Raw genomic sequence first — 24,691 nt, forward strand, 5'->3', positions numbered from 1 at the left:
TGTAATGAGAAACATAATCACAAATTTGTGAGAATTTTTTTTTAGTTGCATTATATTATTACAGTGGATGGCTTAATGTAATTATAGCCTACTTTGCAATCAGATTTAGCAATTAGGAAAAGACTCGTGATTTGAGCCCAAAAACACCATATTATCATAAATCATCCAAACTTTGAAGAGACATTTCTGTCATTTAGGCCTATTCAGAAGAAAACAAGAAATGACTTGTTAGATTTGTGTGTGTGTGTATCATCATACTTTTATATTTTCTTCACTCTACTTGGTAGTGTAAAGAGGTTATCGGGGTAAATTTTTTACTTAAAGATTTGTTTACTCTCAAATTTATGACTTTATGTTTTCAGTAAACACATTCATTTAAAAAAAATGGACTGTTTCTTTATATCTATACCAAGTCATTTTTTACCTATAGCCCTAATACATAAAAACAAATAGGTCTACATATATATACTGTATATTACATTTGATTACGACTCAAGAATGCATTCACCTCCTGGCAGTGTTGTCCTAGAGTTAAAGGCTGTATATAATTTGAAACCAAATATTTCCACTCAGAGACACCAGTGAAACTAAATGACAGCTCGGGGGACATGTTACCAGCCCTGTCACGTCTAAGAATAACAATGGCCTATTAAACTTGTTTGCTTACATGATACAGCAGAATTACAGTGCACTGACCCGACTGGCACCAGAAATAGCAGCCCTCCCTCAGAGCAGGCTGAGACACAGAGAGGGAGCATGGGAAAACAGTGCCTCAGTCAGGCTGCTCTTTGTACAGATGTTAATCGGCCTGAGGAGAGTGAATAGAGTATAGAGTTAACGTGAGAAAACAGATAAGATGAGAGCGAGTGAGGACAGGAGGAAGAAAAGACAGCGGTAGGATGGGAGGAGAAGTCACGCTGCATGGGGCACAGGAGTGTTTGGAAAGTGTTTGGTTCCCCAACAGTTGCTGTGGCCTCTGACATTTATCGCACCAATCCTTCGGTGGCGCATCAGCATCACGCAGGGAGAAGGAAACGTTATCAAGCTAAAGATAACAGCTGCTCTCATATGCTGAGAAGAGAAACACAGAGCTGTCTCAAGTCTCAATGGGCCGGCCCCGTATCGTATCAATTAATGTTCCATGTCAAAATAAAACACATTTTCTAAATATAATGTTCATTATAACTCAACTTGATTGATTAAAAGTTGCTAACATTTTTGATAAAAGGTTATAGCTACAACTTTTTCATCAAAACGATTAATTTTTCAAAAATAATACACCCACAGAACGTCTAGAGGGGTGCAGAATAAAAAAAAACTGGGTCTGGTGAAGAGGACAGTATGACTGTCTGTCCTTCAGAGAGGACGATCGTGTACACTGCGAAACCATTAACTTACACTGCGCACATGAAGCAAGCTAACGTAGCTTTGCTGTGCGCATAGTAACAATGCGTCAGAGGGCTCTGTCATCCAATTGGTCAACGTCATGGTTCACGTCGCAGGAGTTGTCACTTTTTAAATTCCAAAAATTACATGAGTAGAGCATTGTAGAAGCAAAATGCTCTGAGCAGCTCGCGACTCTGCTCCGCCATTCTAAAAATAGCTTGCACCGACAATTAAAGGTAACAAACCTAATGCTATGACTATAGGGCTTATGGCAATGGGCCAATTTACCAAAATGCTGAACTATCCCTTTAAGAGTTAGTTCCTGATTCTGTTTAACAGGAAACTTCACAATGCAGCATCATATAAATGTCACATACTGTACGTGTAGGCTATACATAACATAAACGGGGGCTAGCGGCGGGGTCGTCCTGTTGAGTTTCCCTGTCAGACAGTGAAATGTGATCCAGGAGGTTCAGTTGAACTAACAGGTTAGAGCATTTGAAGGCTCTTCAGATGCAGAGACACTGCACTTGGCTGGATGACGTTGTACTGTAGCTCCCGTTGACCACGGCTGAACTCGTTTGCTGCCAGGCGACCCTGTGTTGTTTTGTTGAAGCCCTCTGTGTTGGCAACCACTTAAAGGTCTGTGTTTGTTCACACAGGGATAAATCGGTCTTGAACTCAGCCATTAACACTTAAGGACGGCTATTCAACGGCTCAAATAAGACACTGGCACTTTAATCGATACCATAAATTATCATTAGATGCGACTTTAATACAGAGTTTGTCCTTTGTATGGAGTCGGACCGTGAGGGGTTCAGGTGATGGTTCAACCGCTGTGTGTGCAGAGACAATGAGATGGACAGTGGCAGCTGCAGCGAGCAAACTCCACATTCCCACGATGCCTCTGAGAAAACAAGGTCAACTTGTCACACTGACCTGCCAGACACTTTCCCCAGCGAGCACAGACACACACACACACACACATGGGGTGCTGGAGCCAAATGCCGGCAGTATCCACTCAACATGCCTTCAGAATTAACGATTTCCAAAAGGCAGAGGAGGCGAGACAGAGAATGTAAATACAGTGGAGAGGATCAGAGCGGACCACACAGCAGGGGAGAGAGGGAGGGAGACACATCGCTCTCTGATTTCTCTCGGTGATGTGATGCTGTGTTCGTATTTCAACAGACCACCTGTCGCCGGGATCAGCCCGGGTTGGACCTGCCGTGGCTCTCAGCACGGCAGGCGACAGAATGTCCATCATTCACGTCGAGTCACAACTGTTACAACACAACAGTAATAAACCTCTGGCTGCGTCGGACAGCAGCAGCGGCTGTAGACTCAACGACTACTACAATGCACTTGATGCATTTAAAGGGATAGTTCAACATTTTGGCAAACTGGCCCATTGCCATAATCCCTATAGTCATGGCAGTAGTTCTTGGTTTCCCTCATCAAATTCATAAAATACATATAGCCTAACGTTTAAGCAATATATCACGACAGGCCGTGGTATATGCTCATTATACCATTATACCACCATTATACTAAGGGGCGTTGTTCGGCCCGACGCGAATAAAGGCAATATGAAAGAGGAATACGCAATCAATTTCATGTAGTTTTATTCAACCAGAAATACATATTATCCAATAAAATAGCCTCACTGTGAAAAAAATAGTCCCACCTCTCCAGACATTAGCTCCAAATTAGCTCTGCATCTCGTCTTTTCCTCCGCTTTTTTTCAGGTGAAAGTCACTGCTCAATCCACTCTACCATTGTTAACCCTCTGGAGGTGAAGGTTCACCTTAAACATGTGAATTCAACTACTTTAGTCTGTTTTTTAACATCGTAAAAACATCAGCTGTCTTTTGCTACGGACTGCAACAGTCCGTTGTCATGGATACATGACAACAACTTCCATTCATACCAGTCATACGTGCGTGCCTGACGCGGAGTGATAGCCTACGCTGTGATAAGGCTTTAGAATAGCAGCCGTGGTATATGCTCAATATACCACGGTTAACAACCAATCAGATCGCCGGATTTCACCTTTCCGTTTTATAATCTGTTATTATCTCATAGTGTGGTGAATGTGCAGGTCACAACTTGTCCACCAGAGCGTTTTGGAGTTGTTGGATTGTGTATTTGATGAGTTTGATGAGGGAAACAAGAAGAAATCCCATTAGCCTCCGTAGCGTAGCTCTGAGCAGCTTGCAGCTCTGCTCCGCTGTTCTAAAAATAGCTTGCACCGACAATTAAAGGTCACAAACCTATTCCTAAAACTATAGGGATTATGACAATGGGCCAATTTGCCAAAATGTTAAACTATCCCTTTAAGATGACACTCCACCAGCTTACAGCTTGAATTCAACAGGTTTCACTCCTGCGATGATTTATGCAATTTATGAAACGTTTGCGTGTCAATAAAGGGATCTGAATGGAGACACGTGGACTGCTGGGATGGATTCATCTCCGAGCTGCTTCAGTTACACAGCTGTGAGGATCCAACCGCAGGGGCAGCACAGTTTCACTGACCTGAGGCTAATCCCTCTTTGATAAGCAGCTCTTTGGTCTTCCCTCAGCAGCTACATTTCAAAGAGAGTTCGCTCTGTTCCAGGCTTTGATAACTACTTGGCAACAAGACTCCTCTCTGCTCAAAGTTTCCACACTCGGTTATTTTCAATACGAACACACACACACACACACACACAGTCCATATATCAGGTATGTACATGATTTCTGATTTCACATGGGATGTGGCCATTTTCACTTATCCAAACTTATTGAGTCCCAGAAAATTATTCTCCCAATCTCACGAATCTATGCCTACTTCCATATGTGTGTGCACATGTGTGTGTGTGTGTGTGTGTGTGTGTGTGTGTGTGTGTGTGTGTGTGTGTGTGTGTGTGTGTGTGTATGGAGGGGGGAATCTCACTGGGCTATTTCCTCATGCCTTCTCCCATGGTGGTACAAACGCCCCCTCCATCCTCTTTCCCACGTCCCATACGACAAATTTGTCTCCCTAAGAACCCGTCCGTGAGCAGGCAGTTATAAAATAACACAAGCAGCGTGGAAGTATGGGAAAGGCCAACGAGACGCTGGTATTTTTGTACGATGCTGATTGTGACTGTACAGAGACAGAGGGAGAGAGAGGGAGAGAGAGGTCCCATGACATGGCCTCACAAGTATGAGATGTGCGTTGCTTGCTGCTGGCATATTATGGCTAAAGATAGATTGCAGATACACACACAGACAAACACGTTGAAAGCTTTTTACCCATTGACTCACAGGATAAGGTACTTAGCAGCAGCACTCTCTCCTTTTTTGGTGGTTGCTACAAGTGGCAATAATGAAAGAAAAAAAAATCATTAATTGCTCTTTTGTGACACATTGGTTTGCTACTTGTGTGTGCTTATACGGGCGTGTGTGTGTGTGTGTGTTTCCGTGATGTGGAAGTATCTATAGCAACATTTTAGATTAAACTAAAATCAGCTTATTTCAAGTGTAAGAGTAACCAAGACAAACAGTGCGATGGCTAAAGGGCAAAACACTTGAGTTGTGTCTGAACACCGTCACGCGTCACGATGTGTTGCCTTTGCTTGTTGCTTGTGTACAACATGAAATCGAAAGCCATGACAAGAATTGAATACATTCCTATGAATCTCATGTGTCACAAGCTGGAGGAGTTAAAGATCCCATAAAACGGGCAGTCTTTACATCATGGAAAACTGTTACCTCCAGGGAAACAGTGTATCTTCAGAGGTGACCTCATGCTGCAGTCATGTCATTTGGGATGGATGACCGAACTGGGAAACGAGTCAAGTAGAGTAAAGAAGAGCTTCAAGTAACTTCATGTAACTGTTGTAAGATAACAGGGTTGTTACACTGTGCATTGACAGTAACAAATCCATTATATTTGTGTTTATTCACATTCAACACCAGAGCGTGGCTCGGTTTTTAGACACTTCCATTCAATACCATTAAGCACCAAGTTACATTGAAGCCTGCTGAAAAACTCAGGGTTTCCTGGACACGATCAATAGTTGGATGTTCGTTCAATTCCTATTTACAACTTGGACTGTTGCAATCACGACAACTTCGATGTAACATAATGACTACAGCATAAACGGGTCCCCAAAGGTTGAAGCTAAAACATCCAACCAATCCCGTCACGTTGAACTTCTTTTCCCTCCACAACAATAACCCGCTGGTTCACACTTGAGATCGATCTCTTTCTGTCCAAGTGCGTTATATCAGGGAGGTAATGACACCACTTCATGGAACCTGTAAAGACCTCATGAAACTGGAACTCCATGGAAAAACTAACTTTCTGTGTATTTACAGGCGACCTCATGCTGCTCCAATAATTACATAATTTCCTAAAACGGTTGCATATTTTTGGACGTGTGCTCCTTCGTACACTGTTTTCCCCTCACAGATATCCTGGTGGTGAATGAATGAATGAATGAATGAATGAATGAATGAATGAATGAAAGAATGATTGAATGAACAAATGAACGAATGAATGAATGAACAAATGAATGAATGATTTAAAGGGACAACGAGGAGTTTTGGAAAAGTGAAGTGTTTCCACACTACATTTATGAGCCTCCGCACCATGAAATTCTTTGACCGGCGCAAGACAGACTCGTGTTTTCATTCATCAAGAATTAAAGTCAGAGGTTGGAAGACGATCACATACCGTCGTAGTTCCGATCATAAACTGCGATTCGGCTGCGTTATTCTCATGACTCGCCACGAAGGAAACGCTGGTCGGCTCGACCAGCATCTCCACCACCACTAATAATAACAAAATAACAATAGAGACAGAACGATATATTTATCGAAAATGGGCCCATTAACAAGTGTGGGTAGCGGAGATTCATCCACATTAAAGGATAATTTCCGTTTTTTACAACCTGGACCTTATTTCTAGCATAAAATACAATCATTTTACTCACCCAGACAACTTTGGTGTCATTTGGAGTTGTTTTGACGAAATTAGCCCCAGTGGAGCGGCGCGTATATCCGTATAATGCGAGAACACGGGGCAGCGCAATGCAGCCTCTAAATAACACATTATCCGCTGCAAAACTCGTTCATTTCGCCAATATTTTGCAATGATACGCTAGTGCTATTCCCCCCCGAGCCCGTGGTGGCATGTTATCAACATCCGGGGTCTGTAGGTTGACTACTAACCTCTTATCTGGATGATGTCATCTCCGACCGCTGCCCGGCGCGGCTAACTTGCTACCGCTAATGCTACGGTTCGTTTCTGCGTGTTTCTGACTTGTCAGATCAAAATGAGCAGCTGGATGAAGTTCAGCTTCCACAGGCTTCCTCTCCTCAACCTGGACTCACTAAAGCTCCGGCTAGTTGAGATAAAAATGGACCTGAATGCCAAAGCAGAATGATTATTATCAGAATGAGCCGGGCAGCGCTCAGAGATGACATCATCCAGGTCAGAGGTTAGTAGGTCAACCTACAGACCCCGGATGTTGATAACATGCCACCATGGGCTCGGGGGGGAATAGCACTAGTGTATCATAACAAAATATTGGCGAAATGAACGAGTTTTGCGGCGGATAATGTGTTATTTAGAGGCTGCATTGCGTGCCCCGTGTTCTCGCATTATACGGATATACGCGCCGCTCCACTGGGGCTAATTTCGTCAAAACAACTCCAAATGACACCAAAGTTATCTGGGTGAGTAAATGATCGTATTTTATGCTAGAAATAAGGTCGGAAATTTAAAAAAAAACGGAAATTATCCTTTATGGGCCCATTAACAAGTGTGGGTAGCGTAGATTCATCCACATTAATGTGAGACTTTTTTATAACCAAATAGAAACTCCTCGTTGTCCCTTTAATAAATGAATGAATGAATGAACGAATGAATGAATGAATAATTGATCCCTCACTGACTGCTGTGTCCAGCCACAACATCCTGTTTCAATGCATTCATCATACATCATAACAGAGGTAAATATAATAATTTAACACACTGGCCACACAGGTAGGCTACTCGTGGTCAAAACAGTGGACGATGATTCAGGGCTAAAAAAGAAAAAATCTGTTCTTAATCAAACTAACGTCATGCCAAATTCTAACAAAAACAGTGCCAGTGTTGATGTGAACTCATCTCTTTCTCACATGCTCCCCTTGCCAAAAGCCTTGCCTGGTTATCACAGTGCAAATAAAAGGTCGATTTTAAATATCTCACATGCTGCGATCTGAGGTTCCCAGTGTTTGTGCAGCGACGGAGCGATGAAAACAATGATCTCTTTCTACTGTGTCAGATTCAACTCAGAGAGGGCTGATTAAAGTGAATGAAACTGAATCGAATCATATCAGACTACTGAATGTCTGCTCTGACCTAGATAGAAAAAAAAATGTTTTCAGTGCATAGTCACAGTTGGTCTGCTCTGTGCAGTCAGCACAGCAGCACGGTGACAGAGCTGAAGGGCTGCTAGGTTGCTTTTGGTTTAAATGGATCCTAATGTGCATTAGATCAGCACGGAGAATTGTTTCAGGAAAACAACATCCATTATTAAGCAGGGTGTAGAACGGTCAGAGAACAGACAGAGATCCTGACAGGTCTCCGCTTGTGCCGGTGCAGCTCCCAGAGGACAACTTCAGATCCACAGATCAGCCAGGACCGGAGCTCCCTCAGCTTCTTACTCTCTGGGAGCTCAACACAATGCAGCTTAACAATATGCAACAAAACACATTCACTACTGCTACTTACACGGCACATCTAATCCCTAGTAAAGTGATAAATTTAACTTTATTTCACATTGAATTTTGTGACATTTAATCATATTAATATCCTATACAAAATATTTTGAACAGTTTTTGGTTATTTCACAATGACTCAGTTTCCTCTGAGTGCTAATCAGCGTTCGGCAGCATGGGCGTATTCATTTCACACCAGGAAAGTCCGATAGTTCACTTGCTTTGGTGCGGACAAAATTTCTTTTTACTTGGTGCAGTTTGTATTCACATTGCATTTTTTCACAAGCAGATCAACTTTGTAAACAAAAGCACGTGTGTCCCACAGTCGCTCAATCATTGGATAAAAACGATCAGCGGGATCTTCCATGAAAAGTAGCTACACAATGGAGGTCATGAATGCGTTTTGGTAGTATTTCCAGTTGCACCTGTCCTGTGCTTATTCATCACTTGGAGGCTGTGTGGCCGTTATGCAGCCGTCCCCGTGAAGGAAAGTCAGACAAAAAACACACAGACGTCTGCATGTGCGTCTGAAGGATGGTGCGCTAAAAAAAAGAAAAAAAGGACGGCACAGCAAAAAACAAAACAAAAAACATAATCATTCTCTCAGGATGCCGCGTTGCCGATCGGCATTTAAACCTAGTCACATTTATTTTGTTATCAGTTAAAAAAAAATATAAAGAATGTGCATCCTTAACGGCGACGGGTGCGTCCTCTAGCATCTGATAAATGTTTTCCACTGACCAGATATCCAGGAGGCAGCGTGTCTATCTGTGCTCCATGTCGACCCACGGCTCATTGTTGATCATTTCCACATTTTCTGACAACAACGGAAGCCTGTTGAATCCAAAAAGGCGCTTGGATTTTGCATTTGGTTCGGGAAAGGTTCGGTTTGCATTCAAACCGGACGTGAATCGCACCACCAGGGTTCGTTTGGGACTCTGGTGCGGATCAAACAAGTGGACCGAGTCCCAGCTGCAGAGGTGGTCTCGGTCCACTTGTTTGATCCGCACCAGAGTCCGCTGGTTTGTATTCGCACCAGAGGAAAAGTCCGTTTCAAGTGGACCAAACGAGCCTGGTGTGAATACGCCCTCATCTACTGACAGTTGTTGGGTTGTTGCCTTTCTTTTTTTTCCCCTGTTTGATTTTTTGCCTGAGCACTGGCGCCGGATGGAGCCATGATGTCTTCAGGTTGTCCGTCCGTCCGTCCGTCCGCCCGTCCGTCCCATTTTCATGAACATGATATCTCTGCTTCTTCAAACTTGGCAAAAACAATCACTTGGACTTACGGGTGAACTGATCAAAAATGTTTAAAGGGATAGTTCACCCTAGAATGATATTTCGCTCATTATCTACTCACCCTCATGTTGACTAAGGGCTGGAAGAAGTTTCAGAGTCCTCCGTCCCTTCTCTGAGTTACAGGGGGTCTTAGCGTAGCAGTGCATTTCAAAGCAACGGTTGTAAAGGGACACCAGAGCTCTTCGTAAAAAAACACACACAAAAAAACATCCAAATACCTCCATGATGCTCGTATGTAATGTCCGTCTTGTGCTGAAGCCCCAAATTGCGTAATTGTCCCGAAAAAAATTAAATAAGTCCACATTCCAAGCATGTTTGTAGCATTAGCTCTGTGTCTGTTGTCCGGTCTTCCGCTGCCAGCGCGCATGCGCAACCAGACTGAGACTCGAGTCGGTCTCAGTGCGAACTTTGCGCATGCGCGCTGGCAGCGGAAGACCGGACAACAGACACAGAGCTAATGCTACAAACATGCTTGGAATGTGGACTTATTTAATTTTTTTCGGGACAATTACGCAATTTGGGGCTTCAGCACAAGACGGACATTACATACGAGCATCATGGAGATATTTGGATGTTTTTTTGTGTGTGTTTTTTTACGAAGAGCTCTGGTGTCCCTTTACAACCGTTGCTTTGAAATGCACTGCTACGCTAAGACCCCCTGTAACTCAGAGAAGGGACGGAGGACTCTGGAACTTCTTCCAGCCCTTAGTCAACATGAGGGTGAGTAGATAATGAGCGAAATATCATTCTAGGGTGAACTATCCCTTTAATGGTGAGAGGTCACAAGTCGAGAACAGTGTGACCTCATGCAAGAGAGGTTTGGCCATCGCTCACCAAAACGGTGAAACGATGACATTTTACATCCAAGATCAGCTTCACTGTGACATCCTAATGTTCCTGACATCACTTCTGGCCATTATTCAGTGTAGTAACTCAGGAAAGGGAGATGGGGATGAGGTTTCCTGCTATTGGGCTTGTTCACAGAGGTGGTAAGTGTAGTGTTGTCAAATCAGGCAGCAGCGTGTTGATCAGTGGATTTGAACCTGCCGACAGTAGATAGACAGAGTTCATGTTAAAGGTCGGACTCTGGGTTTAACATGGACTTGTCCTGCCTTAACCGCCTTAACCCTCTAGCTGAATATCTTGGGCCACTTCCCCGTCGTCAGTCACAGTGGGACAGTTGATGGGTTTATTAGTGATATATCACTCCTCCTTGACAACAGCGCAGCAGCGAGCCCTCTGCAGCAATTAGCCACGGTCCGTGGTAAATGAGCATCACTGGAATCTCGTCTTTGTCACACTGAGCAAAACGGAGACCAGAAAGTAAAAGGAGAGGCCCCTCGGCCCCGGCAGACAGTATTTTTCACACATTGGCAGTAGTTAGCAGGGGGACAGAGAGGGCCTTGTGGGTTTGACCTCAGAGCAGAGACGAGAGGTGGAGGAGCCTGTAAATCACAGCGTCAGAATGAAAAAGGGACTTCTCCCAGCAGGATTCAAAGTGCAGCAGCCACTGATGGAGGGGACGATGCTGCATTCTTCATTCAATGGTTTTTGTTCACACCATTTAAACATTTTATAGGTCTTTTACAACATATAATATTTATGATATTGTCTAACATCGGTTTGCCTCAAATGTCAAATACACCGTCCTCTATAAGTCTGGTTTCAAACCTTCACAAATCACGAATGTAAAGCGTCTGGTTTTTCTCATCCGTACCATAGAAAGCTCTCAGGATCATGCCTGACTGTACATCATGCTGGATAAAATCAATCACACACTGAAACAGCATTGCAGGTGTGCCTCGCGCTGAACTCCATAAACCATGTCCGACACATCTACAGTTTGGAAAACTGAAGCCTGTAGCCTCATCGTGTTACCACCTTATAACTGAGATTTCATCAGGTAGCCTCTTTGTTTCAACATATTACTTGGAATTCTGTTGAATTAATGTCTCATTGATGTTTTCCAGTGCCACAGACTTGCTGCCTGGGTGTCCTGTAGCTCTCCACTGACAGAACTACAGAGATAAAATACTGTATACAAAGGAAGATTTTTTGTTTGTTTCTTTTAAGACATCTTAGTGGCCTGAAATTCTCCCTGCCTCCTTGATTTTTTGTGTTTCTCCTGCAAAACAGTGGAAAAGCAACCAGACCTGAATAGTTCCCGTTTAAGGCAAAGGAAAATTCAGAGCAAAGCAGCTCTGACTAAGCAGCTATGTGCAACTAGCTGTCTGTGCAGCTCCTCAGTGGGTCTGCGGAGTTACGGACTGTATTATCAGAGCAGAATTTAATTTGGCTCATATAATCTCTCCGCATTTTATTCCTTAAATAGTCTGGGACAAACACCGTCAGCTCTAATCATCCTCATCTATGAAAATAAATCTAGAGAGGAGATGAACAACTGAGACTTTTGTATTTAGGGCATTAAAGCAGCTGTTCTCAGAATGATGCATGGACCACTTTAAACAATTTCCTTCTAGGGTTTCAGCTTATTCACAGTGGACTCAACTCTCCAGCAGGGAAATATTACAAAGAAAGGTGTGAAAACAGAGCTAATTGGATGTTTGATATTTTACAATTCAGAATAGATCAGGGAGGCTGTGGCTTAATCAGGGGCTGTAAAATAATTGTATTGACTAGGCCTGTCACAGTTATTACATAATCACCTGAAATCATTTTGCTTCATCTTTATAAAAACACCTGATGAAAACAGAAATATCTTATTTCATCACTATTTCCTCATTGTTTTCCATCGTTTGAGGTTTGACTGGTCCTCTTTTAATGACATCATCACGTCGCGCCCCCTTCTTCTGCTGTGGTCTAATGACAGGGGCTTCATTTCTAATATTTGACAATTATATTTTGATGAGGATCTATTGTCATGGATTTAGTTGCAAAGCCAATAAATGGCTCTGCTTCTTCTTTATAAGGTGTATGTTTATTATTAAACTATGTATTATAGTATAACCCTAAACTTTAGGGTTATACTATAATAGTGGCATAAAATGATCAGAAAAAGACAATTAATCGTTAATCACTTTTATTTGTTTGGCAATTTATCATCAACTAAAATTTCATGATTGTGACAGCCACACTGTACTGACACAACACACACTTGAAGATTTCTTTACTTTATTTAAGTATTTTTGGGGCATTTTGTGCCTTTAAGCTGTAGAGAGGCAGGAAATGGGGAGACAGAGATAGCTTGAAATATAGACTTATTTAATTTTTTTTGGAACAATTTCGCATTTCGGGGCTTCAATACAAGACGGACATTACATACGAGCAGCATGGAGGTATTTGGATGTTTTTTGGTGTGTCTTTTTGTTACGAAGACAGTTGGTATCCATTTGCAACCGTTATATGGACATGCACTGCTACGCCGAGACCCCCTGTAACTCAGAGAAGCCACGGAGGACTCTGAAACTTCTCCCAGCCCTTAGTCCACATGAGGGGGAGGAGATAATGAGTGCAATTTGAATTTTGGGTGAACTATTCCTTTAACTGTTTTATTGTGTTGTGCCATGTGCACGTGTGTGGAAGCAGTCACTCTTGTATTTCTCTCTGCGTACAACACTGTACAGTCATTCATTGTGATGCTGCTGTAAAAGTTGCTGTGGGATATAAATGTCTTGGTACTGTTACAAATTAGGCAAATTGTTAGTTTTGCAATGTCACTGAAACTAACAAACTTGGGCCCTGAGGGATTCTGTTACACGATAATGGCCTGTGAATCATTTATCCTGTTCCCCATCTGACAGTGTGAATGGTGTCAATTTCAACATTTTGGTAAAAATCCCACACCCTTGCAAAACCCAAGAATGTTAACTATTTCTCAAAGCCGATGAATAACCGTGTAGAAACCACCACTCTGACATCAGAGTCAGAGTGACTGACAAGATGGAACAACTGGCCCGGACGGGGACCGGCCACCGACCTTTGACCCACAGTAATGGTTTAGAGGGAGCATTTCCAAGTGAGAAACTGAAGCCAGATCTCAAGTGTTTGTCCCCTTGTAACTTCTTAACCTAACCACTAACACAACCAAAACCTTTACTACAACATGTTGTCTGTGGCTGTGATTTACAATGAGACTTATTCACTGAAGAAATGCACTTGTGACACAATGTGATTCGTTCTGCAGACAGGAAAAAAAAATGGCATATGGGGCACCTGCTCTATAGCCTGATGCATCAGCCGCTTATTTCATTACATTTCATATAGCGTCTGAACCTGAGCCATAGGGATTCGTTTGCTTCCGGGAGGCGGTTGCTTACATTTGCTTCAACTAATCGCTGCTGCTTGGTGGTCACGTGTGCTATACACCGGTTAAGCTCATAGGTTAATCTTGAGCTCTTGAGTTCAACGTCATCGCCTTCACTTACCCGTCTGTTCGCTGATTGGTCCGTCCACCAGAGCGGACGGAGCAAACTGAAACGCATTGCTAGTGTCCTGACTACATGTTTGAGGCAAATGAAATTAGCCGGAACCAGTAGGCGGCGCTAGCCTGGCTACCTGCTCTACCCACCGAGCTAAATAACTCACGAACGAGCATCACCGTCATCAAACGTGCTGTCGACCAGAATCTCCAGCCGTGTTTCCCACAGATCTGAGTGGAGGTGTCGCCGTAGTGACTGCTTCTCCTCTGTAGACTGGATGTTAACTGTTTTATTGTGTTGTGCCATGTGCACGTGTGTGGAAGCAGTCACTCTTGTATTTCTCTCTGTGTACAACACTGTACAGTCATTCATTGTGATGCTGCTGTAAAAGTTGCTGTGGGATATAAATGTCTTGGTACTGTTACAAATTAGGCAAATTGTTAGTTTTGCAATGTCACTGAAACTAACAAACTTGGGCCCTGAGGGATTCTGTTACACGATAATGGCCTCTGAATCATTTATCCTGTTCCCCATCTGACAGTGTGAATGGTGTCAATTTCAACATTTTGGTAAAAATCCCACACCCTTGCAAAACCCAAGAATGTTAACTATTTCTCAAAGCCGATGAATAACCGTGTAGAAACCACCACTCTGACATCAGAGTCACTAGCTGCGTTTCCATTACAGATTTTCGCAAAATAAAAGCGATATTTCTGAAACTTCGAAAAAGTGCAATTGCTATTTGCGGGTGTTTCCATTGAAAGGTATTTTGCGAATGAGCCGTAATGCGTCTTGCGTTTCTATGGTGACAGCACAGCGATCTCAGCTGCCGACAGCTGTTGCTGTTATTGTTTTTAACAAAGACAAAAACAGCGCTTGATTGCTGAAAGGCAAAGCCCGTGTGGCGCTGGCAGCGGCCACAAATAAGGACGCACTCACACGGGCCAGTTGTTCCGTGCTGAAGCTCTAATGCCCCCTCCCCTGTCCCCCGCTGGCCCGCACTCGCACCACCTCCAACCCAAGCTGCTCAAGCACGGTTGCCTCCGTTGATATAGAGGGATTATTTGTTTACCAACACGGCGGATGTGCGCTTTAACTTGACTGCAGAAAGAACGGAGCCTTTAAACACCAGCGGTGATGAGGCGCTGACAACAATATAGGTGGTTGTGTCCACACACCCGTACTGGTTTATGTGACTTAAGGTGACATTTCGGCGCAGGAGGGAGTGGGAGCGTGGATGCGAGCCAGTCTCCTTCAACCATGCACGGAAAAGGGGAACGGTAGGAAAGGGTTTTCTAATTTATTGAGAAACAATGCCCAGGTCAGCAATGCATTACAATAAACATGTGGTTCATTTATCCCCTCAAGTTACATAAACCTACACAGCGTGGACGGTGGACACACACAACTCCGGTGACGCGGTGACGTGTAGAAAAGCGAAAAAAGTGTTTCCATTACACTTTTGCGATACACGTTTGTATCGATACGTCTCAAAAACCACCTCATGAGAGCGCAAAAACTTTTTTGCGATATTTGAGAGTTTTTTCGAAATGTAGGTGTTTCCATTATCAGTTTTTAATTTCGATATTTAGGTTTTGCGCATTTCAAGGGGTAATGGAAACGCACCTAGTGTGACTGACAAGATGGAACAACTGGCCCGGCCGGGGACCGGCCACCGACCTTTGACCCACAGTAATGGTTTAGAGGGAGCATTTCCAAGTGAGAAACTGAAGCCAGATCTCAAGTGTTTGTCCCCTTGTAACTTCTTAACCTAACCACTAACACAACCAAAACCTTTACTACAACATGTTGTCTGTGGCTGTGATTTACAATGAGACTTATTCACTGAAGAAATGCACTTGTGACACAATGTGATTCGTTCTGCAGACAGGGGAAAAAAAAGGCCATTTCTATGGTTTGCAGTCTTGGTTGCTGTGGTAAACAGACAACATAATTCACCATAATTGCAGCTTTAATGCCGACGCCCACGACTTTTAACGCATCAGCTTAGCTCTTGGTTGCTTAAAGAGCATCTCTCTTAAAATAAAAGTGAAACTTTAGTTAGACGATTACACTGTACATCAGGATTTACATTCAATGGTGGATTAAACTTAAGCCTATGGTTGGCAAGGCAGCGGAGAGATGCTATAGCTTCACCCAGAAGACTGTAACTGTAATCACAATGTTTCCATAACCCATCACCGAGGGTTTTAGCAGCCTGACCATAGCAATCCATAATTTATTCACTATAACCACAATGATTTCCAAAGCTTAACCATACTGGAGCTACAGCAGAAAGCCTCTCTACAAACCAGACACCGGCCGTACAAAAACACTGTAGGTGAAGATAATGTAAGATTGGGCAGAAGTGACAATCTTGCTTGAAGATTTGAATTTTGATCACACCCTTCCTCTGCTATTCCCCTTCTTCCTCTTCTTCAAATCCACTCTTGCAGGAAACAGCTGGTCCATGTTAAGTGTGTGTATCAAAGTGAGTCAGAAGGCCAAACCTTATCCAAACATCATACTTGTTTCTCTATTGTCTGCAATGATATAAGACACCAATACAGGCGTAAATCAATGTAGAAATAGTGCATTCAGAAGTGGTCGTAACTCAAGCTCAGGCACCTCTAAAGTAGCTAGTGCTGATGTTGATGTTTTGGGCTGATGAGAGTTTTTTAGAAAAAAAAAGCCACAGTGGGGTTACAGTTTATTTCAGACCGGCTGATACAACATGGCGCGGTTTGTTTTAGTTTTAGTTTCGACAGTGACCCGAGAGTAACTCAGCAGGCCGTCCCACAGAGCAGAGCCGCAGTTGTTACAGTAACTTCAGCGCACTCACTGAGCAGAAGCAGATAAACACGGAGGATGTGAGGTCAAAGATATGAGTTCATAAGTATACAGGCCAGTGAGTGATGATAAAGCTATTTATAAGACACGTTTAATGATGGAAAGTCAACTTTGATCGCAGATGTTTGTGGCCCAACGCATTCATGTTATTCCCTAAACGTCCCTGTCTTTCTGTTTTGTTCTATTTCACAGTCAAAAGCAAAAGCATCACACACTGAATCAGACCAGAGTTACAGTAAGTGGCTGACTCAAACAGACCTCTCCACCACTTGGCAGCTTCATAAGCCCAGTTCTCTGTTATTTATAAGAGACTTCCAAATGGGTGGACCATAGATATTCTCTTTAACACTGCACAATTGAGCACAAGATAGATTATTTCCAACCGACACTCACACCTTAACCTCTCTCACTGCAGTAAAAAAAAAGGTGCAAGATCACTAAAGGAGAAGAAAATGGATTAAATCTTTTTATTCATTTTTACATTTCACCTGTCTCCCTTGTGCCGGACAAATGCAAAGCTTTTAATATGTTTTATGTCCCAGTTTACATATATAGGCTTCATGGTTCGATGCTTTTTATGTTTGTCAGGGGGATCAGGTAGCAGCAGCTCAGGTCAAGACCAACCGCTCCCCCATGACTGAGGCTTTTAGACTTTATGCTCATTAGCCTTGTGTAAATATTTTTAAACTACTTTCACAGGGACTCACAAAATCACAACAGTTTGGAACTACTGTTTTAGAGAAAAAACGCATATCTGAAGACGTATCAATCTGCCTCGATGGCGGCCGCCGTTCTGTGTAAACAGGACGCAGATGAGACCTTCGATAAGATCTCATTTATTTATTATTAATGAAATTAGTGATCTTATAAATACTATTAGAGAGGCCACGAAAAATATTCTAAGTGGACAGAGGTTATGCATTAAAGATAACAGCGCTGCAGTCCTATCACTGAGCTAAACCAAGGACGTCACGTCTCAAAAGTCATATTTATTCTCAGGTTGCACCGAGTGACAAAGTTTCCATTTCAACAGTAATACTCCAAAATGTGAACAAACAACATACCAAACCACTGACCTCCTCTATACATACTCATGAGATTACAAGAGATTAACATGAGAGAGTTTAGTGTGTGTTAAATATTTAGATCAGGAGATGGCTTCTCCAGTCTGCAGTGGTGACGAGATGATTTTACATTAATAACTCAGGCCGGAGTCTCCATGACGATGGCAGCACAGTAAGGCTGGCAGCATCTCACTGCAAAAAACTCAAAATCTTACCAAGAATATTTGTCTTATTTCTAGTCAAAATGTCATTTCTAGTCAAAACGAATCTCATTCTACTTAAAATAAGACTCATCACATTAAAAGTAGCTTGTTTTTAGACACTTTTTACTTCTTTCAAGCAGTTTTTCACTTGAAATAAGTAGAAAAATCTGACAGTGGATCAAGTTTTTCTTTCTTATTACAAGCACAAAAAACTTGCTTTCACTGGCAGATTTTTCTACTTATTTCAAGTGAAAATTAGATTGAAACAAGTGAAAATGATCTAAAAACAAGTTAAATTTGTAGGTGATGAGTCTTATTTTAAGTGGAAAGAGATTAGTTTTGACTAGAAATGACATTTTGACTAGAAATAAGACAAATATTTTGCAGTGCTCAACACTCCTCTTCCACACTGAAACCTAAATAATCAAATACACTCACATTGTTCATGACACGTGTGGGATAAAGGTGAATTTACTAAACAGTCAGGCTTTACAGTTGGTCAGAGCCACCAGTGCAACAACAACCCTGCTTTAACAAAACCAGTGATGACAGCGAGTCATTATGCAGTAGCAGTGGGCTGACCCGAGGGTGCACATGCTGTATGTGTGTGTGTGTGTGTGTGTGTGTGTGTGTGTGTGTGTGTGTGTGTGTGTGTGTGTGTGTGTGTGTTTATGTGTGACTCTTTAGGGCTGGCTGGGAGTGTTTTGTCTGCACTGTGAGGGAACCAGGTGTGCGCAGCTGTCCGTCCGATCAGAGAACTTCAAAGAGCGGTAAGAGGGGAGCAGTCAGAGGAGAGCTGGCTCTTCACATGCTGCGTTGGCTAATGGTTCATCTGTAACCCCCCCCACCCCCCCACCCCCTCTGATACGGGTGAATGTGCCCTGCAGCCATGTATACTGTATGTGGAGCTATATATCAGTACAGTACAGCACAGTGAAGTGGTCCAATGTGTGTCGAGGCCTTCAGATATCACATACAGATGAAATGACTCAATGCACATCTGCAGACAAGGCCGATCTTGTGCTGAGGCATCACTCGATGGTGTGTTTCTGATAAAAACCCAACTGTGCTGAAAAAGAGGCTTTGAAAATGGACAAATGTGATTTTTTTTTTTTCTGAGAGTCCAACATAAGCCAACATATACAGAACACAAAGGTTTTTCTACGGCAGCAAAATGTTGACAAAATGTTGTGAGTGTGATGTGTTCTGATAACTGGGGTCCAAACAAACACAACATCCAGCGTACTTCCTTCCTTAAACGCATTAAACATGAGTTAGGCCCCTCGCTTGGCCAACAAAAGCCTCCTGATATTAAGATATCATTCAAGCCGTAACAGCAGAGTGTTTCTTTGCCTCAGCTACATTACACAAACAATCATTTTCTGCAACTCAGGGAAAGTACACAACATGGCCCTGATGACAGCAGCACAAAGACCTGGGAGGAACAACCCCCCCTCTTCACCTTCTCCATCACTGGTTTGCTATATTGACCCAAGTAATGGTGATAATGGATGTTATTCACATCAATAGAAGGATCAAACAGTAAAAGCAAACCCTTCACTCCTACCGTTCGTTCATGTTCCCGAGTGCACAGCTTCAACCCATTACACGGTTCTACAGGGAGACACTTGATCAAAATGGTGTTTCCATAAAAACACACACTGCTTTTCCTCTACTAACACTTAGAAACCCATCCACTGACCTGTGAATTGTGTTCATTTTACCTCGCATTGCACAGAAGATGTAAACCCTGACAGTCTACCTGCAGTAGCCTATAAACATACCATTTACACCAACTAATCCATTATTTGTGACTTCATCAATAAATCAGTCAGGAGGATATACCTTCTCCATGACACCTGCAAATTCCAACCTGTTTCTGTCACGGAAAACAAATTTGCACCATGATGATAAATATATTTGATCAATGCATCCGTTCGAGGCGTCGGTATCGTTACTGATTTACTGAATCGATTTAATTCACAACGTCCCGATTGGATTCAATTTCCGATTGGATTCATTAAGAGATATTTCAGTAGTAATACCAATTTTGCTTGGTTATGAAAGAGATTTCCACAGAACTAATGCTGCTAATTGTACAAAGATGGAACTCTTTAACTGGATGCATTATTTTAATATATTTAATTCATTAAGCAGTTACATTTATGTACATTTATCTAACATGACCCACTCCAGAACAGTGCAATTCTTCAGTAACATCATGGGCGATAATCGAAGTCCTGCAATTAAAGGTCCAGTGTGTAAAATGAGGGGAAAACAGTGACATCTAGCATTCAGATTCTATTATTTATCTATTAAATAATTATATTGTTTAGTTATGAATGTGAAACTCTTGAAACCTGCTCTCTGGTTGGCTGGATTTTCCATTCCATACAAACATGGCAGCACAAGATGGCGACACTCTCTAAGCAAGACCCTTGCTATTTGTATACAGTATATAAAATAAGTATTATAAGGCTATGAAAACCAAACTGATTTTATTTTATAGCGATTATACACTTATACAAATATATTCATTTGGTAGTATATTATATTCAGATTTTGCCAATAAACCTTGACAAATATTACACACTGGACCTTTAATGTAGAAATCTAAACAGCAGCTTGATCACAGATCGATATCGTATCTTTCAAATGAAGATAGATATGAATCTGGAAACTGATTTTTTTTAAACCTAGCCCTGATCTGTTCTGTATTCATACAATCACTCTGAGAAAGAAATACTGTGATCATAATTGTGCCCATTTCATCCAGCTCTAGATAGTGGCACAGGGGAATACTAAACATAATGCATAAGCACAAGAAGAGACGTCACCAGAACACAGCCTCGTGTACATGAATGGTCTGTTGCAACTGCATAGAAAGGAAGGAAGAAGGAGGTTTTTTCTTCATTCAGATCATGCACAGGCTCCATTAACATAATCATACTGTAATCCTTTCACTTCACCATACTTCCTGTTACAGGTCACTAGAACAGAGCCAGGTTCACATTGCCCACATTGAACAATACCTTTTCTTTTTGACAACCGTGGTACTGCTAGCAAGGCCTGAGTCGGACAAAGATGAACTCAAAATGTCTATAACATATAAAGGAACAGTTGTGGTAGATTTCCCATAGTCAGGAAAAGGACACTGTCCTCTACTCCACTCTTTCTGTCTTTCAGTGGCATAATGCTAATATCCACTAGCCTTTGTAGTACTGCTTCCTTTCCAGGTTTCATTGGGGATCTGGATAACGTTTCACTAATCCTAACAACCGTAAATTCACCAAAACAATTTGAGACGTCTCCGGATTGATGTTGCACTGTCACGGTCCAGATCAAAAACAGTGGTGGACTGCTCCTTTTCTGTGTGGCGTCCCGGGCACGCTGTTGCATGGGAACACATAAACAGAGCGCAGACAGCTCAAGGCTTTATTTCAGGACAAAGATAAGACACCATGTGCCCGTGACAAACCTTCCCTCGACATGGACCTGATTTTGGCACAAAGTGTTTACTTCCATCAGCTGGTTCCTGAGACTCATAAAAGAAAATCACACTTTGGAGCCAGGAATGGATGAAAAAAAAAATACTCTGCAGTAGTCTGTTGCAGTGATCAAGACAAAATCCAACCTGCTCCCCGAACTAACAACACTTCATAGGCCACGGAAATGAAACAGTCACAGTTAGTCCTCGCTGTGGACTTGTGCCGGAAGAGAGGTCTGAATTTAGGGACTTTTATTTCAGGCCAGCTCTGCACCGCTGATCTCCTGCCAGATTGCCGGGCCGCAATTTTCTATGCTGCGGTGGAGACACAACGGGGACATTTATTGTCCATGAGCAGCTCACTTCTTCTGAAGAGCAGCAGTTGTTGAGACGGAGGCTCGGAGCCTCTGCCGCAGCAGAAAGTGATGACCTTTAAATGAGCGGGGTCTGAAGTGGCTGCTCTCTGACCCGGCTTGATTAGCTGATGTCACAGGAAATGAATAGTATCCTTATCGGGGGTCACCGCTACAATCCAACAGCATCTCCCCACTTTCCTCTGATGTCATTTTGGCCTGGAGACAGATACAATTGCTTCATGTATTCAAACATCCAGCAGCAGCAGAGCCTGAGATAGAGTTAACCAACATCACTGAATGCCTGAGATAAATATTGAAGACCACAAAGCCAGTTTCCAACAGTGAGCCATTGATCCAAACTGTGTAGAGCTACATATGATTGGTTACTTCATTGACAAAACGATCAATCTGTAGGGTTTTCTTCAAGTAGGTAAAACTTGTAATATGTAAGAGATATGTCACGTTTCCTGTAGTCAAACAGTTGCCCACAAGTGATGACGGGTGTAACACATAAAAACAGAGGAGATTGTGGGTCAGGGGGTAAAAGGGATAAAGCACAAGAAACCCCAGGAAGTGAGAAAGCCACAAAGTCGGAGGCCTCAGACAATGGTCAGGCAGAACTTAAAAAGGAGATCGGCAGCACAATGCAGACAAGTAAGGAAAGGTTTATGTGGTCAATGACAAACAGGAATGAGGAAAGGTAAAGATGTGGGGCGGGAGAGGAGGGAAGAGGAAACACAGAGAGGAAAGGGTTGGGGTCGGGGGGCGTGGGGGCTGCCTTCTTCAAACAAACAAGTAAAAGCAAAGTACAAGAAAACTCAAGTAAAGCGGTATTTGTGGAGGCAGTACAAACTTCTAAGCCACATTATAAATCTATGCTCTCTCTCTCTCTCACACACACATTCTCTGCTGAAATTAAACAGACCTGCACCTCACCCTGCAGACAGGATGATAAACTGCACAGGTGAGCATTCCTCTGTGCCTCCATCACACAGATATCACACTGTAAACCTGTGCACCGGGCGCCATATCTCACTCCGGGAGTGTGTGACAGAAACATGGTGGAGCTATGCAGGCTGGAGCTGACAGAGACCAGGCAGAGAGAGAGAGAGAGAGAGAGAGAGAGAGAGATCCCTCACTACAACTGCACCTCTGTGCATGTCAGGGGCTAAAAATACATAGAGCAAAACTATTCAAACACACCGAAAATAACTTCATGTTGCATGGAAATTGGCAAAGTGTGACGATTAATTTTTTTTTCTCCGTTATAGCTAACCACCCACACTGATGTGTTTATTCACAACATATAGGAAAATGCATTCCAATTAAGAAAGAAGGGGTGAAAAGGGCACATGCACTCCAAGGCTACATTCATACTGTATAATGACATAATACACGGTCGGTTAGTGCTGCTAAACCTTAAACTGTGGTGCTTTAAGTTAACAAGAAACTATGGATCCATCTGAAAGCATACATCCAGACAGACAGGGTCAGGAAGGACACATGCAGCTGCAGTACCGGGATGCTTTGCCAGATAAAGGCAGAGGCCAGGGGGCTGTGGTGGCATTATCACATCTCTGCAGACATGGAGCTGCTCTCGGACCTGGCACCAGCTCTGCAGTGAGATGTACATAGGCTACTTTCTGTCCAGTCAACAGTTGACTTTGGACCTGTTAGGCTGCCACCACACATCTCTCTCAAAAAATAAAAACTGGTGGAAATCCCAACTGGAGATAAACCGCCGAGCCGCTCCTACATCACATCTACTTTCTAATTCCATCTCAAGATAAACTTCTTCTAAGTTTTCCTCCTCTCTCTCGCTGTTAATGCGCGTCTATGCGCGATGATGTTTCTTCTTGGGACCAAAAGTTTCTCCGCACTCCGCGTGCGTGCGCCCCGTGGTACTCACCTCCCCAGGTGTGACAGAGGAGCAGGAGTCCCACGAGCAGAGAGCCAGCGTCACGTACAGCCATGGTTGTTGTTGGTCGGTGCTGCTGCAGCCGTCTGTGCTGCTGGGGTGTGAGTGTGTGTAGGGAGAGTCTGACAGGGGTCTGGTCCTGTAAAACTGCAGGGTGAGACACACACACAGAGAGAGAGAGAGAGGGAGAGAGGAGCGGCGACGCAGCGCAGGGAGGCACGTGAAGAGACAAGAGGTCTTCCACTGTAAAAAATAAAAAATAAAATAAAAAAGAATCAAAATAAAAGCCCAACAGTGCAAGTCTTTGAACTGCGTTTTAACTTCTCAGCTGTTTTACTTTGAAAAGCTCCAGTCTTGACTCTTTTATGGACCATCAGCCTAGTGTAGATAAACGGCCAAACAATGTTTCCAAGTCCGAGTTTAAATCAGGCAGTGAGGATATTTTTTTACAGTGTGCGTAAAAAAAAATAAAAAAAAAGGAGGAACTTTAGGGTGGAGGTTTGCAGCGAAATACAGGGTTCAGGTATAATTTACAACTCTGTTTTTCATGCCCACAGTTTAACATGATACATTTTCCTACCAAGACTACAGTGACTAATGTTTTCTAAACAGGAAACAGTTATTTCCAAAGGATGGCTGGCTGAGGAGAAGCATGGGTGTGTGAGAAAGGTGTGGCAGCTGTTGCTCTGTGCATGTAGGTGGCTTCAGTACACACAATACAACACAACACAACACAACACAAGCTCTGTTCTAGTACAAAGCACATGGCCTAATGCATGACAAAGAAAAGTGAATATGGACACATTTGCTTTGTGCTATGCACCTGGTGAGACATTAGGTGACCTCTGTAATGCTTTAATTAATGATATCAGGACTGTCGGCAGTGGTGTGATTGGGAGGCAGCAGATGCAGGCAGGGTCACATTAATAAGAATCACATGATTAGATACAGAGGACAAATAATATTCATGTGTAGGGTTAAAGGGGTAGTTCAACATTTTGGCAAATTGGCCCA

The 24,691-nt window shown here is 42.9% G+C and overlaps 1 protein-coding gene across 2 annotated transcripts in view; it reads right to left on the reverse strand.

The window, feature by feature from the left end:
* Positions 1-23,860, reverse strand: part of mcamb (melanoma cell adhesion molecule b) — a 46,046-nt gene extending 22,186 nt beyond the window's left edge. For both annotated transcript variants that reach the window (XM_085796531.1, XM_085796532.1), the window contains exon 1: positions 23,669-23,860. In XM_085796531.1, coding sequence (XP_085652657.1) covers positions 23,669-23,732 — 64 coding nt within the window. In that variant the 5' untranslated portion in view covers positions 23,733-23,860. The remainder of the gene's footprint in view (positions 1-23,668) is intronic.
* Between the last annotated feature and the right edge of the window lie 831 nt (positions 23,861-24,691).

Source organism: Trachurus japonicus, chromosome 13 (assembly GCF_045865225.1).
Source record: "Trachurus japonicus isolate A0001 chromosome 13, Traja_1.0".
Classification (NCBI taxonomy): Eukaryota; Metazoa; Chordata; class Actinopteri; order Carangiformes; family Carangidae; genus Trachurus; species Trachurus japonicus.